Here is an 18,004-nt window from a genome sequence, read left to right on the forward strand (position 1 = left end):
ACCATGTCAAATAACTAGCTTCCCAGTTAAAACAGAATCAATATTTAAGCCCTTTTGCACTATAAATCTCCATATTCACTTTCTCATTCTTTTGTTTTTGGCAATTCACATTCTTTGTGCATATCACCACCTACTGGGCACTAGAGCATTTATAGTAAAAAAGGACTTAAATATTGACTCGTTTCTCACCCACACCTATTATATCGCTTCAAAGGATGTGGATTAAACAAAGGGAGTCATGTGGATTACTTTTATGCTGCCTTTATATTCTTTATTGAGCTTAAGTTCTCGCCAACATTCACTTGCATTGTATGGACCAACAGAGCTGATATATTCTTCTAAAAATCGTAATTTGTGTTCAGCAGAAGAAAAAAGTAATACACATCTCTGACGTAAATGGGGTGAGTAAATGAGGAAAGAATTTTCATTTTTGGGTGTGAACTATCCCTTTAAGTCTTGAGGTGTAAGCAGTCATGAATGTATATCAATATGTATATGCACTTTCATTTGTGTGTGTGAATGTGTTTAAACACTGTCTGTCAGGTGAAGAATCTCCAGATGAAATTGAAGCCTTCTTGAAAAACACATTTAAACAAAGTGTGTGTGATTTTGTGTTCCAGGGTTTTCACACATTGAGGATTCAAATATCCCCGCAAGAATATAAAACTTGATTAGCTACACTGTGTGAAGGACCCAACAGTCCCGAAGTGGAAAATGGCTTAATAAAGATATTAAACATTGTTACAAAAAATAAAGGGGGTGGGGTTAGGTTTCGAAAATATCATCAGCTTTGCTTAGTATTTACCCAGTATAAAAGCAATGTCAATGAGAAGTAACCCACATTGCATCAGTATAATACATGACTGCTGCAGCGGTACCCTGTGTCTCTCTCTATAAAGTTTGAAACACCCTTTGATGAGAATCTCTCAAACGAAGCACCTGTCATAACAGTAAAAGCTGGAGCTCTAAAAACCGACCACTTCCTGACCATAATAATGGACTGCATTAAGAGCTATTTAGTGGTTTAAATCTATGTGCAATTTAAAAATGCATCTGTGCAGGAAATACCTTGTGTATATGGCGTAAATGACTATGTATATTCCGCATGTTCCCTTTAATTAGTGCCAAGGCAAGTGCCATCTCAAGTTCGGATATGTGAACTATACATATACCAAGATACCAAGGTGTGCAACTTTTCTAAACAACGAGACCAAGGCTAGTAAATAACAACCAAGAACCACCCAGAACACAGTGGCAACTGCATAGCAACATGTTAAAAACCACTCAGAACACCTTAGAAACGGCATAGCAATGCCCTGGCAACTGCCCGGTTTTACTGTTCTGTGTACCGTATCGAATTATTGACTGTAAATTGGGGCGTATTAGCAACCACACACATACAGGTTAAAACCAAATGAGCTAGTCCCATTATTTTATGCATATTAGAGAGGTGAGATCTTACAAAATGGCATCAGGAAACAAAGAAAAATAAGCTTAAACTGAACACACGTAAACAACAGCACTATTAATGCGCTGTCAGTGTTTCTGCAGGGCGATATTGATCATCTTTACTCATTATGATCATCAGACAGTACGATATTTCTCCGGAGAATCAGTAGTATGAATTACGCAGGATGTCTAATAATTCACTACAAAATGGAGCCACTTTTAACGACCAGCTGGGCATACGACAACAAATAAGCAAAGCTTTCTGCAGCATCCACCTTCAATTGCTCAAGTTTTTTCCAAATACAATGTAATATTTATGTAAATGTAATGTAAGAATTTAAATGTAATAATGAATAATTCATATAAACTTTGCACAAACCATTTTTAAACACACAAATTTGCATGCTAACAAACAGCATGCTTAAACGTTAGATCACAAAGTTAAAGCGGTGTACTGCAGTACTCACCAGCGTTGTGTATGTTGTTGATCTGCGAGGGAAGCTGTGCGCTGTTGTTTCCAAAGCCTCCATTCTGCTCCAGCAGCTGTAGAGATGCATAGCCATCATGCACAGACCTCAGACAGTAGAATGGACTTAACAGACTCATCAGGACAACACTACGTTACACATTAAGATCAGAAGTAGGAAGAAAGCCGAAGAAAAGACTCAATGGCTGAAGTCAGTGAAAGCAGAACATCAAGACGACTCAAACACTGCAGGCTCGGTCTCTCTCTCCTTCTGGCTGATGGTGGAAATCACTTTAATCCAGAGTGAATCCCCTTCTTAACCCAGATCAGATGAGTCTAAAGCTGCCTTCTACACCATGTGTGCACACAAGAGCCTGGCAGCAATGCAGCAACAACGTTGACTAGAGCACCACACACACTCAGTGTATTTATAGCTTATGAATACTTGAACGAAAACTAAACGAAACAACATTTTCCTTAACTGAAATAAAAATGAAAAGTTACATTTTTGAGTCTCAAAGATAACAAATAGAGAAAACGTATTTAAAAACCTAGAAAATAGTACTTTAACAGCATATTTAGTCAAAATCACAGCAGCAAAATCAGATGCATTTTAGCAGAAATTCCTGCACATGCACAATTAATAATCCAAATAACAGTACTATCAGATGATCCGTTCGTCGAATTTGTCCTTTAATCAAATAGACTGATAAAGCTCTAAACGTCAATTTTTTCTCCATCTTGTTTACGAGGCTTTCATGCTTTTTTTTGTCCTTATGCAGTGAGATCAGTGGCCATTAGGTCACAGAGAAAGAGAGAGAGAGAGAGAGAGAGAGAGCGGGATGAGACGGCCCTTTGTCTCTGGCAGGTCATGAAGAGAGGAAGAGACAACGACTTCTCTAAATGGCTCTTCTGAGAGTTGCAATCAGTATGTGGGACTCTGCTTGTCTCGGTGTGGGTATGCGTGTTTGTGAGAGAGAAAGTGTGCAAGAATAAAGCCTAGTTCAAGCAAAAGCAGTCAGCCAATCAGTTCTGAAGCAGATATTACTATCATCATCAGGGCAAATTGATAAAAGTGGATGACAAAAATAGGATTTTTAACGGCCAATGCTGAAAGTGCTGAGCAGTGTGGCCAGTTTATTGCCAAACTTCACTACAAGTCAATGTTTGGACACACCTAGCTGAAATTATATTTTTCATGATATTCAAAGCATTGATCTAAAGGGCTAATGCTTGAAGGAATAGTTCTCTCATCATTTACCCTCATGCCATTCAAGATGTGTATGACTTTCTTTTTTCTGCAGAACACAAATGAAGATTTTTAGAAGAGTATATCAGCTCTGTAGGTCCTCACAATGAAAGTGAATGTTGGCCAGAAATCTGAAACTCAAAAAAGAAAATAAAGGCAGCATAAAAGTAACCCATAAGAATCCAGTGGTTTAATCCATGTCTTCAGAAGTTATATAATTTGTGCCTGTGAGACATATCAATACTAAAGTCCTTATTTACTATAAATCTCAACCTTTGGCCAGCCCTGGCCACTAGGTGGCGATATGCATGCAGAATGCAAATCACAAAGTGAAAAAAAAGGATTGAAATATTGATCTGTTTCTCACAAACACCAATCATATCGCTGCAAAAGATATGGATTTAACCACTTGAGTATTAAGGACTTCTTTTATGCTTTTATGTGCTTTTTGGAGCTTATAATTTCTGGTCACCATTCCCTTGCATTGAATGGAACTAAAGAACTGAAACAATCTTCTACAAATCTTTGATGGTGTTCTGCAGAAGAAAGAAAGTCATACACATCTGGGATGGCATGAAGGTGATTAAATGCTGAATTCATTTTCAGTATTGTGTGAACTATCCCTTTAAATCCTTGATATTACTTTTGCAGACAAATATAAAATGTGCCCATGTATGAAATTAATCACAAAACAAATATTTAAATATACATTTTTTTTGTTTTTGTGTGTGTGTGCTATAAACCAAAGTCCTGCATCACAGGCTAAAATATTTGAATGATTTATGAACAATTCATAAGAGTGGATAGAGCATGGATTTTCTGTTAGACTGGCTGTACCTCAGTAATGGGTGATTTGGGGTTGACGTTTCTGGCTGCTGCAATCTCCTGAAGTTGGCTGACCAGCTCGTTGATTGACAGCCGCTCCTCTGGGTTGATTTTCAACATCGACCCTGGAACAACATACATGACATCTGGCACATGTAGTTGAATTTAGAGAGGAGCACAACAACAGTAGAAGCAAATGTTTGGTAGGACACTTACGGATGAGCTGGTGAAAGACTGTGTACTTGGTGTCATTTTGAGGAATATTATATTTGCCATTGACAATCTGGAGTTTTGCTCCCTCTTCAAACGGGTGCTGCTTAAAACAGAGCAGGTACAATATGCAGCCCAGAGCCTAGAGGATCAAAGCAAAATAATGACGCCAACCCTTTAATAACCTAGTAAAAAAATCATCGCAAACAGAAGAAAACCCAACAGCAGTTACACTGTCCTAACTGTGTGCTTCATGACATTTTAACAGCCTAAAGTACATTTTCTGTCCTCATTGACAGCAAAAGACTGCAGGAAGTGAAAAAAAAAAAATCCACCAATCAGAACATAATTGATGTTGAAAATTGAGCTAATTTAAATACGGATGATTTTGAACCAATAAGATTTCATTGTGGGTGGAGCTATTAACATTTACATTTATGCATTTGGCAGACGCTTTTATCCGAAGCGACTTACAGTGCACTTATTACAGGGACAATCCCCCCGGAGCAACCTGGAGTTAAGAGCCTTGCTCAAGGACACAATGGTGGTGGCCGTGGGGATCAAACCAGCAACCTTCTGATTAACAGTTATGTGCTTTAGCCCACTATGGCACCTCATTCAGTGAATTGTGACAAAAACTGTGACCAAAATAAAATTGCCTTGCCACTTGTCCATTGCAGTCACGGTTGGTGTAAGGAATTTGGGTAAAGATAACTTTCAAACTGACTATTATTTACTGCTATTATTAAAGCTATCGAATTAAAACGACAACATATGCTCAGGCCATCCCAAATATGAATGACTTTCTTTTTCTGCAGAACACAAATAAAGATTTTTAGAAGAATATCTCAGCTCTGTTGGTCCATTAAATGCAAGTGAATGGTGGACAGAACTTTGAAGCTCCAAAAAGCATATAAAGGCAGCACAATTCCCCCCAGAAATATTCGGGAACTTGCAAGTGCCTTGTTGGAAGTGTGGGGTAACATCTCACAGCAAAAACTGGCAAATTTGGTGCAGTCCATGAGGAAGAGATGCACTGCAGTACTTAATGCACATGGAGTGGTAGTGTAGTGAGCTAAAGCACTAAACTGTTAATCAGAAGGTCACTGGTTTTATCCCCACAACCACCACCATTGTGCCCTTGAGCAAGGCACTTAACTCCAGGTTGCTCCGGGGGGATTATCCCTGTAATAAGTGCACTGTAAGTCGCTTTGGATAAAAGCTTCTGCCAAATGCATAAATGTAATAAATGTAATGCAGCTGATGGCCACACCAGATACTGACTGTTACTTTTGATTTTGCCTTTTTCCTTGATTCACATTTTCCTGCATAATGCCACCTACTTGTCGGGGCTGGTCAAAGGCGGAGATTTATACTAACAAAGGATTTAAATATATCGTTTTCACACACACACCATCATGTCTCTTCTGAAGACATGGATTAAACCACCGGAAATATATGGATTACTTTTAGCTTCATGTTAAATGCATTCTGACAAGAAAAGAAGTATATGTAAAGTCAAGTTTCAAAATCTGCTATTAAATAATAGTTAAATATTTTACTCAACAGGCAGCACTAGTTACAATACATTCCTAGTCTTACTGTGCACGATTCTTCAATGCACAATATTTCGAAGAAAAAAAATATTCACATTACTTTGTAATCTTTCATAAAATGTAATAACTTGCTCTTCCTCTGAAATTATGTTTCTTTTTATCAGACGTCACCATATCAGTTGCACATCCTATTTCACAATAACCAAACTCACCCATATGTCTTGTTTCTCATTTATTGGGTAGTTGGAATACAGGTCTATCATCTCTGGTGTCCTGTATGCTGGAGTCGTGTTTCTAGTAATCTGAGAGAGGGAGCGAGAAAGAGAAAGGGGAAAAGGAGGGTTCATTTATTATTTAATAGGTCTTTGTGTGAAAGATTTGCCGGTGTGAATTCAAATAAATAATTGATGAATCAAGAATGTTAAAAATCAATATCCTCTCGGTCGCCATTTAGTCCAACTGTTCAGTTTTTTAGCATTGTGTTAACCCTAAACATACTGTACTACTACTACAAACAATTAACTACAAAGCATATATACACCGCATTACAAACTTTGCTAAAATATTTTATATTTTTTTGCTAAAAAAGGGGTCATTATTAAAAAATAAACTTCCATTTAAGAAGTGCAAACAGATGTTCATTTAGAAATGTGGCATTTGCACATTTGAATTTACTCCCAATAACTGAGGGCCAGAAACACAAACTAATTGAAATCAACAAAACAATTTAATCATTAAATGCTTCACCAGGAAACAGTCAATCAGCGCAAAATATGTCTCCCTGGCCATATGTAATAATTTCCATAAATATTATGCATTACTCGACGAATCACAATCGCAATTATGGCAAAATAAACCAACCATATGACAATAACGTCATGGCAAAGTAAACTTGAAATTGAGATTTATGTTAATATGTTACAACCGGATAGCCTGGTTGGGAAAGAACACTAGACTCTAGTTTCTTACCTCGTCCTCTACCATCGATCTCTTGTGAGCAGACCAGCTGTAGTCTGGATAATGTGCAATGGTTGTGGCGCTGCCGAAGTCACACAGCTTTATGGTGCCCTGATGACTGATTAGCAAATTCTCGATCTGCAAATAGAAGACATTTTTTATCAATGTACTCAACTATTAGGCACTAGTCAGGTGAGAAAATGCACACACACACAACATGTTTAGTTTTTGCGATTTGGCTGGCTTGGCTGCGATGTGCCTTTGACAGGTTTCACTAGCAACATTTGATAGAGCTGACAACATTAAATCACAATTTATAAAATGGATAGTTCCACCACTAAAATCTGATTTGATGAGTCATGTCTAAGAAAAAAAAGGAAAATAACATACTTTATACGCACCTGAGACCACTCATTTTTTTGTACTTGTGGCAACTATAAACAGTTTTCTGCTTTCTATTTATTTGCAGTATTACTTCTAATATTCAATATTACTTATTGCGATACAACTACTTTTCACAAAAAGAAATTATTGCAATTATTATCAAAACAAGTTTTTGAGTAGAAAATTATTATTTTATCATAATGTTGCTGCTGGTGTTTTACAGGTGAAACTCGAAAAATTAGAATATCGTGCAAAAGTTCATTAATTTCAGTAATTCAACTTAAAAGGTGAAACTAATATATTATATAGACTCATTACAAGCAAAGTAAGATATTTCAAGCCTTTATTTGATATAATTTTGATGATTATGGCTTACAGCTTATGAAAACCCCAAATTCAGAATCTCAGAAAATTAGAATATTACATGAAATCAATAAAAAAAAGGATTTTAAATACAGAAATGTCGGCCCTCTGAAAAGTATAATCATGCATATGTACTCAGTACTTGGTTTGGGCCCCTTTTGCATTAATTACTGCCTCAATGCGGCGTGGCATGGATGCTATCAGCCTGTGGCACTGCTGAGGTGTTCTGGAAGACCAAGATGCTTCAATAGCGGCCTTCAGCTCTTCTGCATTGTTTGGTCTCATGACTCTCATCTTTCTCTTGGCAATGCCCCATAGATTCTCTATGGGGTTCAGGTCAGGCGAGTTTGCTGGCCAATCAAGCACAGTAATACCATGGTCATTGAACCAGGTTTTGGTACTTTTGGCAGTGTGGGCAGGTGCCAAGTCCTGCTGGAAAATGAAGTCAGCATCTCCATAAAGCTTGTCTGCTGAAGGAAGCATGAAGTGCTCTAAATTGTCCCGGTAGACGGCTGCGTTGACTCTGGACTTAATAAAGCACAGTGGACCAACACCAGCCGATGACATGGCTCCCCAAACCAACACAGACTGTGGAAACTTCACACTGGACTTCAAGCATCTTGGATTGTGTGCCTCTCCATTCTTCCTCCAGACTCTGGGACCTTGGTTTCCAGATGAGATGCAAAATTTGCTCTCATCAGAAAAGAGGACTTTGGACCACTGAGCAACAGACCAGTTCTTTTTTTCTTTAGCCCAGGTAAGACGTTTGACATTTGAAGCCCATGTCCAGGACCCGTCTGTGTGTGGTGGCTCTTGATGCAGTAACTCCAGCCTCAGTCCACTCCTTGTGAAGCTCCCCACACATTTGAATGGCCTTTTCCTGACAATCCTCTCCAGGCTACGGTCATCCCTGCTGCTTGTGCACCTTTTTCTTCCACACTTTTCCCTTCCACTTAACTTTCTATTAATGTGCTTTGATACAGCACTTTGAGAACATCCAACTTCTTTTGCAATTACCTTTTGAGGCTTTCCCTCCTTGTGGAGGGTGTCAATGATGGTTTTCTGCACAACTGTCAGGTCAGCAGTCTTCCCCATGATTGTGAATTCAACTGAACCAGACTGAGAGACCGTTTAAAGGCTCAGGAACCCTTTGCAGGTGTTTAGCTGATTAGAGTGTGACACTTTGAGCCTACAATACTGAACCTTTTCACCATATTCTAATTTTCTGAGATTTTGAATTTGGGGTTTTCATAAGCTGTAAGCTATAATCATCAAAATTATATCAAATAAAGGCTTGAAATATCTTACTTTGCTTGTAATGAGTCTATATAATATATTAGTTTCACCTTTTAAGTTGAATTACTGAAATTAATGAACTTTTGCACGATATTCTAATTTTTCGAGTTTCACCTGTATAAAAGCAATAAATAAATCAAGGCCATGCATCACAGTTATTTTACCATGGTAAGCTTCATATCATGCATAACAACACTTCTTAACCATGGTAAAATCATGAGTCATGACTTTTTGGGTGAATCTCAGAAAACCTGTCAAGAACATGTCCGGGTCATATTTACAGCCAAAATCAAAAGAAAAAATAACTTGCATTATAACAAAAAAAAATAACATTAAAAATAATGTTACAATGTAAAACATCTTAATAATAGTCCTAAAAATAAGCTTAATTTTTTTTCATGCAAATTGTTTTTTAAATAAGACAATAAAAATCTTACATGTCTGAATACAGTTTTTATATATATATATAAACATACACAGTATCTCACAAAAGTGAGTACACCCCTCACATTTTTGTAAATATTTGATTATACCTTTTCATGTGACAACACTGAAGAAATCACACCGTGCTGCAATGTTAAGCAGTGAGTGTACAGCTTGTATTACAGTTTAAATTTGCTGTCCCCTCAAAATAACTCAACACACAGCCATTAATGTCTAAACCGCTGGCAACAAAAGTGAGCACACTCCATAAGTGAAAATGTCCATATTGGGCCCAAAGTGTCAATATTTTGTGTGGCCACCATTATTTTCCAGCACTGCTTTAACCCTCTTAAGCATGGAGTTCACCAGAGCTCCACAGGTTGCCACTGGAGTCCTCTTCCACTCCTCCATGACAACATCACAGAGATGGTGGATGTTAGAGACCTTATGCTCCTCCACCTTCCGTTTGAGGATGCCCCACAGATGCTCAATAGGGTTTAGGTCTGGAGACATGCTTGGCCAGTCCATCACCTTCACCCTCAGCTTCTTTAGCAAGGCAGTGGTCGTCTTGGAGGTGTGTTTGGGGTCGTTATCATGCTGGAATACTGCCCTGCGGCCCAGTCTCCGAAGGGAGGGGATCATGCTCTGCTTCAGTATGTCACAGTACATGTTGGCATTCATGGTTCCCTCAACAAACTGTAGCTCCCCAGTGCCGGCAGCACTCATGCAGCCCCAGACCATGACACTCCCACCACCATGCTTGACTGTAGGCAAGACACACTTGTCTTTGTACTCCTCACCTGGTTGCCGCCACACACGCTTAACACCATCTGAACCAAATAAGTTTATCTTGGTCTCATCAGACTACAAGACATGGTTCCAGTAATCCATGTCATTAGTCTGCGGGCTTTCTTGTGCATCATCTTTAGAAGAGGCTTCCTTCTGGGACGACAGCCATGCAGACCACTTTGATGCAGTGTGCGGCGTATGGTCTGAGCACTGACAGGCTGACCCCCCCACCCCTTCAACCTCTGCAGCAAAGCTGGCAGCACTCATACATCTATTTCCCAAAGACAACCTCTGGATATGATGCTGAGCACGTGCACTCAACTTCTTTGGTCGACCATGGTGAGGCCTGTTCTGAGTGGAACCTGTCCTGTTAAACCGCTGTATGGTCTTGGCCACCATGCTGCAGCTCAGTGTCAGGGTCTTGCAATCTTCCTATAGAACTTTCAGTGACCAGTATGAGGGAGTGTGAGAGCGATGACACCAAATTTAACACACCTGCTCCCCATTCAAACCTGAGACCTTGTAACACTAACGAGTCACATGACACCGGGGAGGGAAAATGGCTAATTGGGCCCAATTGGACATTTTCACTTAGGGGTGTACTCACTTTTGTTGCCAGCGGTTTAGACATCAATGCCTGTGTGTTGAGTTATTTTGAGGGAAGAGCAAATTTACACTGTTATACAAGCTGTACACTCACTACTTTACATTGTAGCAAAGTGTCATTTCTTCACATGAAAAGATATATTCAAATATTTACAAAAATGTCAGGGGTGTACTCACTTTTGTGTGATACTAATATATATATATATATATTATACACATACATACATACATACATACATATACACACACAGCTCTGGAAAAAATTAAGAGACCGCTGCAGAATAATCCCCCCCAGATCATCACGATCCTCCACCTGGTTGTCTAATGTTTAGACGGAGACATTGAGAGGCCTTCAAGCCACAGATTCTCACACCCACTGTGAAATTTGGTGGAGGATCGGTGATGATCTGGCGGTGCTTCAGCAAGGCTGGAATTGGGCAGATTAATCTTTAAGTCAAGCCATGTACAACTGGAATAAAACTTGCTTCCTTCTGCTCTGACAATGTGCCCCAACTCAGAGGATGGTTTTTCCAGCAGGACAATGCTCCATGGCACACAGCCAGGTCAATCAATTAGTGGATGGAAGAGCACTGGATCAAGAACCCGTTATGCCCAGTCCAATCTCCAGACATGAACCTCAATGAAAACCTCTGGAATAGGATCAAGAGGAAGATGAATGGCCACATGCCATCAAACAAAGTGGAGCCGCTTGAATTTTTGCACAAGGCGTGGCATAAAGTCACCCAACAGCAATGTGAATGACTGGTAGAGAGCATGCCATGACGCATGAAAGCTGTGATTGAATATCAGTGTTATTCCACCACATATTGATTTCTGAACTCCAAAGTTAAAAATTAGTATTGTGTTGTTCATATTCATTTTTAAACTTGTTTTGTTTGCATTATTCAAGGTCTGAAAACATGGCATCTTTTTTTATTTTGACCAGTTGTCATTTTCTGCAAATAAATGCTCTAAATGACAATATTTTTATTTGGAATTTGGGAGAAATGTTGTCAGTACTTAGAAAAGAGACAAAAAAAAACAAAACATTTTACTCAAACACATACCTATAAATAGTAAATCCAGAGAAACTGACCATTTTGCAGTGGCCCAGAACTGTATATGTACATATATATATATAATTAAATCAGACATGTATATTAATTGTAAAAAAATATATATTAATATGTTTATATAAAATATACATAATAAATTATATTAAATATTGTATGTATTTTCTTTCTGATTTTGGGGTGAAAAATGACCTGGATGTGTTTTCATGAGACTCACCCGATTACTTCCTCAATAACTACCTCTTCTTTGCTCATATTGCATATGTGATGTTCTGCGAGTGAACTCTCTCATTGAAGTATCTAAACCACAGTCTGAAAGGGGGAGGGGCCTCACCTTCAGGTCCCGGTGTATGATTGGTGGAGACAGTTTGTGCATGTGCTGTACAGCGCGACATGACTGGTAAAAAATCTTCAGAATCGTGTCACATGACATTGGTCCTTTCTGCTCCACCTTGTTCACAAAGTCAACCAGCTGACCTACAGGAAACAGAGGGCGAGGTCAGTATAAACACAGGAAACTGACAAAAGTGAAAGAATGAGAGAAAGTGAAATATGTATATAAAAAAAGGACAGTTCACCCAAAATTATCATCCTCTCATCATTTACTCACCTTATGTTGTCTAAAACTTGTGACTTTCTTTTTTCTATGGGACACAAATTATGACGTCTGTTTGTCCGTACAATGCAAGTCGATGGGGTCCAACACTTTCAAGTTCCAAAAAGGACATAAAGGCAGCATAAAGTTTATCCATAAGACTCCATTTGTTTAATCCATGCCTTCTAAAGTGATATGAACAGCTTTGGGTGAGAAACAGACCAAAATGTAACTCCTTTTTCATCTGCTGTCTCCTCTGTGTGATCATGAGGCGATTCCACTACTTGCGCTCCATTACACGTCCTACATTTTGCTTTGTTTCTCACTCAAAACCGATCGTATCTCTTCAGAATATATTGAGTAATATGGAATACTCTTTTGGAGCTTAAAGTTTTGGATCCCACAGACTTGCGCTGAATGGACAAACAATGCAAATCACAAATCTTTGCTTGTGTTCAGCAGAAGAAAGAAAGTCAAACAAGATTGAGACGGAGAGTAAATGATGAACAAAATTATAATTTTTGGCCGAGACAAGTTTCCGTGTCGCCTTTAGAAAAAGGATTTTTCTGTTTACCTAGGTCAGATTTAAAATGTACGAAACAGAGATTTTAAATCAGAGACCATCCCAAAATTAATAATTATTCATTTGTTTAGAGCAGTGTGTTAATGTGCTTTAACAAAAGTGTGTTGAGTGTGTACCTCTACAGAGTTCTGTGAGGATGAGGAACTCGGCCTGTCCCGTGTCCGACTCTTCTTTACTAATGGATGCAGCGGAGCAGAACTGCACAACATTAGGATGACCAGACAGCTTTTTCTACATATAGCACATGGAAAGAAAAGTTAGAGCGCTGAGGATAGTTTTAGCATCCTATAACTCTTAGATAAGGTTTGTGCTGAAGTGTTAAAGAGAATGAGTAATGGTGACAGATTAACTGGTAGACAATAACAGTGTGCTAACTAGGCACAACTAGGACTGGGGATCAATAAATATTTCCTGATTCAATTCCAATTCACAATTTCATGATTAATCCTGATTCATTTGGGTTTATTTCAGTAAAAATGTCAATTTTGCTGGCATATGGAAGCAATTTGACAATTCTCAATGCAAATTTCGAATAAAATACTAACTAATTTAAGTCAACATTACTTCAAGTTCTCAAATAATTATCCAACAGAATTAAACAGTCAGTAATAAAAGAACAAAAAAAAAAAATTTACAAGCTATAAACAAATACAATGAAAAAATATTTTAGCTTATTTTTAAGATTTACACATTCCAATATCATAACAAAATGGAAATCCTAAAATCTGAAATTGAACTGTGACTTATAACAAAACAAAATTTATAAAAACTTATATTATTTTAGTTTTTTGTTTACATTTTATTCAAAGATGACTCATTTAAGTTGAATAGAATTTTGTTATAAAATTGAAATGTGTGAATCTTAAAATGATTTAGAGCAGGGGTGCCCACACTTTTTTGTGTGATGATCTACTTTTAAATGACCAAATCAATAAGATCTACTAACTAAAAAAACACAGTTTCATTTAAAATAAGAAAATGCTTGTTGGGACTATTGCATGTATCCCTAAATGGAATTCATCTTCCAATTAATAACAAAATATATAATAATGTTCAATGTTGATATCATTCAGTTTTAAAACAAAACCCAAAACACCTACAGCACAATAGATTACAATAGCCAGGGTATTTACCTCATTCTGATGACGAGTAAATATTGACCAGGCGAGGTTGTTTATTCAGTTACCATGACAACTAGGTTTGCGCATACGCGCCTTCCAACGACTTCTGAGAACAGAGCGCGAAATTGTGATACTACTGCCCGGATTAGGCAAAACTGAATGGAATCAGACAGTTTTGCCTAATCCGGGCAGTAGCATTGCAATTTCGCGCTCTGTTCTCAGAAGTCGTTGGAAGGCGCGTATGCGCAAACCTAGTTGTCATGGCAACTGAATAAACAAAACCTCGCCTGGTCAATATTTACTCGTCAAGTGCAAATCAGACAGAAACTAAAAGATGTAAAGACATTATATTTATTTTTATTAAAATTTAACGAAAGTACATTAAAATTTTGTGCGATCTACCAGCATTGCCTTTGCGATCGACTGGTAGATCGCGCTCGACGTATTGGGCACCCCTGACTTAAGAGTGTAAAAACAATAGAAATAAAAGATACAAATTTAGAAAACAGTGCTTAAAGCTATTTTAGCAGCAGTATTGAATATAAGTGAACATTCAGAAATTGAAAGGGAAAAAAAAGCTGTGACAAAGCTACTTAAATTCCTGTTATTCACTGTATGATTCTAATACATTTATACTTTTTAAAGAGGTCATGACATGAGGAATTTTCACATATAACAGTTCGCTGTATTATTAAAAACTTACTATAAGTTTCAGAACTCAAAACTTCCTCCTCACTGCATAAAGAGCATTTGTTGAAACCATCCTGCCAAAACGACTCATTTTCTACTTCCCCCATTCTGTGATGTCACCGTGTGGTAGAGGTCTGCACCGGCCTTAAAATTAAACCCAAACCGTACCAGAGACCGTGTGGCCCGCCCCTACCCAGCCAGAACGATACCATCAGATTTTAAGCCCAAACCTGACCCGAAATCACTTACTATATAATTTCTCCTCCTAGCAAGTACTGTTGCAATAGGCTGCATTTTAGGTAAGCATTTAGGCAACATTTTTAACAGTACTGGAACAGTAAACATACACAGTTTTAACAAGGCACAGTCGCCCCTCAGTACACTAGAGCAGAAGGGGAAAAAAGGATTGCCTCACCGTTTACTTGCTGAAACTTCACTTGGTGCAGAACAATGTGAAATAAAATGAAACAATGCAACAGTCCCCTCTATGCAGCCTTAACTTGTTTAGATTGTTGAATCGTTGTGACAACTGTGCTGAAAACAATATAGACGCAGCACAAAGGATTCAACAGAGCGCAGGTGTCTCAACATGCGTTTTTGACAATTTGAAGTTCTTTTTAATGTGACATGGTGTTTAAAATGTGCCGGTCCTGCGCGAGGCACTGAAGAAAAAGCGAGATGCGGTGCAAATGTCGAAAACAATGGGAAAACAGAACATGCGCGCAAAATCACGTTCGGTGTGAACGTCCCCTAACTCATCCATTCGCACGTCTGTAAGTGCGCATGCACGAAACAAGTTTGGTAAGCCGTTTATTTTTCATTCATACAAACCCAACCCGAACCCGAAGTACTTCTTGAAAAACTGACCCGAAACCCGTCAGGTTCTCGGAACCCATCGGCCCCGGGTCGAGTTTCAGGCCTCTAAAGTGTGGTAGAAATTTGCATCGGACCGCCTCCACAACACCACCTACTTTAACTTACCACTTCAGTAGCCCTGTCCAGTAGCAGTGAAATGGCAAGTAAAGAGAGCAGGTAAGTCAAGAGCAGAGAGCCAATCAGATCAGTGGGCGTTTACTGTTAATTCTTAAAGGGGAAGCTGCACCAAAACAGAGCTTTTCTGACAGAGGGTCAGAATGAGGGAGGAAAATTATCAAGTTTTACAAAGTTTTTTTAATGCACAAAAAATAAAAAATAAAAACTAATATTATAAGTGAACCACAAAGAACTTAAAGTCATGTCATTTGGGAATTGGACATTCCAAATGGGGAGAAACAAAATACAAAAATAAGTCATGTCATGACCCATTTAAAGCTACTAAAGTTATCCAGCCAAAAGCAGCATGTGGTTTTCTCCTTTTCTTTGTTGTTTGATTAATATTAACGACATACTAGAAAGCAATAGGTCTGTTAGGCTGCATGTACACTTCAAGTCTGATATAAAAACAAACAGTTTTTTTTGTCCAGCTGCAACGTTCACTTTAGATATAAATGATGAAACGATGAAAGCGAACTAGTGCGCTACATAACAAAAATCAAAGCCAATCAGAACATGTCCCAAACAAAGCAAAAGACTGTCATCAAAACATAAATAATAGAAACATGATTTATTTGTAGTAACTTTGTATTTAGATTATAATACCAAACAGAATAAAAATGTATCTCAATTATAATTTATACACCAAACAGTAACCAAGATTCGGTCTAAAAACACAAATGTTTTTTGTTAGTCATGACACACAATGTTGGAACATCAACATGTAATTTGGTTAACATGATGTTTTATTGTGTCACATCTACTTAGGATATGCTCTAACAATTCAGCCAATAATTTGGCAATCTGTCACTTTTTAATTCTTACCATGAAGCAGACTTCCTGAATGATGGCTTTGTTCTTTTCCTCTTCATTAGAGAGAAGCCTCTGCGAACACAATAATGCCGTTGTGACTTAATGTAGCCTCTTAATGACTCAACACTTAACACATATAATGACAGTACACACTCAATCCATTGAGATTATCTGTAATACAGTAGCAACCCAGTCTCAAGACAATTCCTACTAATTAGTCAAGATGGCGAAATCACATAAGATAGCTCGTACAAAAACGTACAACTTTTACTCCCATAGAGAAAAATAAACAAACCAGCAACTGGTCCAGTCATAATGATTTTTCCTCAATTAAATCCGTAATTATAAAGTCTAACTCCTTCCCCAACAAGACGAGGGAAGAGTATTACAGGTTGTTGACATACATGGTCACTTTGTATAGCATGAATAAATATAGAAGGAGTAACTACATTTGTTCAATGACATTTCCTTTCTTAAGATAAAGTGTTGGATAGGAGGTCAGCTAAACTTTGATGCCTGTATTGTAGTGATTTGAGATTCTGTTTGTTGATTGGAAAGTCGAATTTCACCATCTCATACAAATAATAAGTTGTCATGAGACTGTCAAATCATTTTCCATGTGACGACATCATCATACCTTGAGGGCATAGTCCTTACTGCTGCCCAAATCCTGAGCTTCATACACAAACGCAAAGCCACCTGTAGACAGAGCGAGACAAAATTATATGATCAGATATGTGACGCAATATGAATTCTGATCTGGTTTTGAGATTAATAAAGATTCTGTTACAAACAGGATACGAGACAGACATTTCCTAGAAGATAAACATTGGTCTGTTAGAAAGGGGACATTTTTTTGAGTGGCATTTCACAAAAGATTTTGGATGACTTAGTGTCACTAACTTCCAGCCCTTTCAGACTTTTTTAAAACCCATTATAAACATAACTTGAATGAGACTTCCATGATGCATTAATAACATAAACAGAGAAACCACTGCCAACAGCAGTGAAGTTTAAACAAACAGCGAGACAAGGAAGTATGGCATTACGGCTGCAGCTGTGATATGATACAGCCTGATGAATCATTCCTAAAAGAGAGTCAGATTTTGACATGATCTCCCATAAACCTCCATCTTACACACCATTTCATCATCAAGAAACCTAAGTTTTGTGAACTTCCTGTAAATACACCACCATATCACCATCTCATACCAGTTTACACACTACATAAGTGAGGATATACATCAATTTCCTCCCAGAAGAAAAGCAAAGCACTCAAGGGATGGGTTTTGTAATGAGTCTGAAATGAAGAGAGACTGAGATGCCCATGGTATATTGATGTTCTGCGATGACCAGCATTTCACAAGGTCTGAGGCTATAAAATGGTGTGGTGGTTGTGCTGGAACAACAGGCAACAAACTGGATTTTCAGTGTAATGTTAATTGGTCCAGAAACAGCCTGCAAAACTGACATTATACATGTATAGTGCATGACATTTAAACATGAAACTCTAGAGAGGAATAG

The 18,004-nt window shown here is 38.1% G+C and overlaps 1 protein-coding gene across 1 annotated transcript in view; it reads right to left on the bottom strand.

Moving 5' to 3' along the window:
• The window catches only part of LOC127643300 (cyclin-G-associated kinase-like), a 48,506-nt gene that overhangs the window by 26,563 nt on the left and 3,939 nt on the right, over positions 1-18,004 (bottom strand). Inside the window, exons 2-10 of the mRNA XM_052125980.1 lie at positions 17,118-17,179; positions 16,493-16,552; positions 12,941-13,055; positions 11,981-12,123; positions 6,725-6,850; positions 5,968-6,057; positions 4,206-4,341; positions 4,002-4,114; positions 1,917-1,992 (exon numbers count right to left, since the gene is read on the bottom strand). Coding sequence (XP_051981940.1) covers positions 1,917-1,992; positions 4,002-4,114; positions 4,206-4,341; positions 5,968-6,057; positions 6,725-6,850; positions 11,981-12,123; positions 12,941-13,055; positions 16,493-16,552; positions 17,118-17,179 — 921 coding nt within the window. The remainder of the gene's footprint in view (positions 1-1,916; positions 1,993-4,001; positions 4,115-4,205; positions 4,342-5,967; positions 6,058-6,724; positions 6,851-11,980; positions 12,124-12,940; positions 13,056-16,492; positions 16,553-17,117; positions 17,180-18,004) is intronic.

This window comes from Xyrauchen texanus, chromosome 4 (assembly GCF_025860055.1).
Source record: "Xyrauchen texanus isolate HMW12.3.18 chromosome 4, RBS_HiC_50CHRs, whole genome shotgun sequence".
Classification (NCBI taxonomy): Eukaryota; Metazoa; Chordata; class Actinopteri; order Cypriniformes; family Catostomidae; genus Xyrauchen; species Xyrauchen texanus.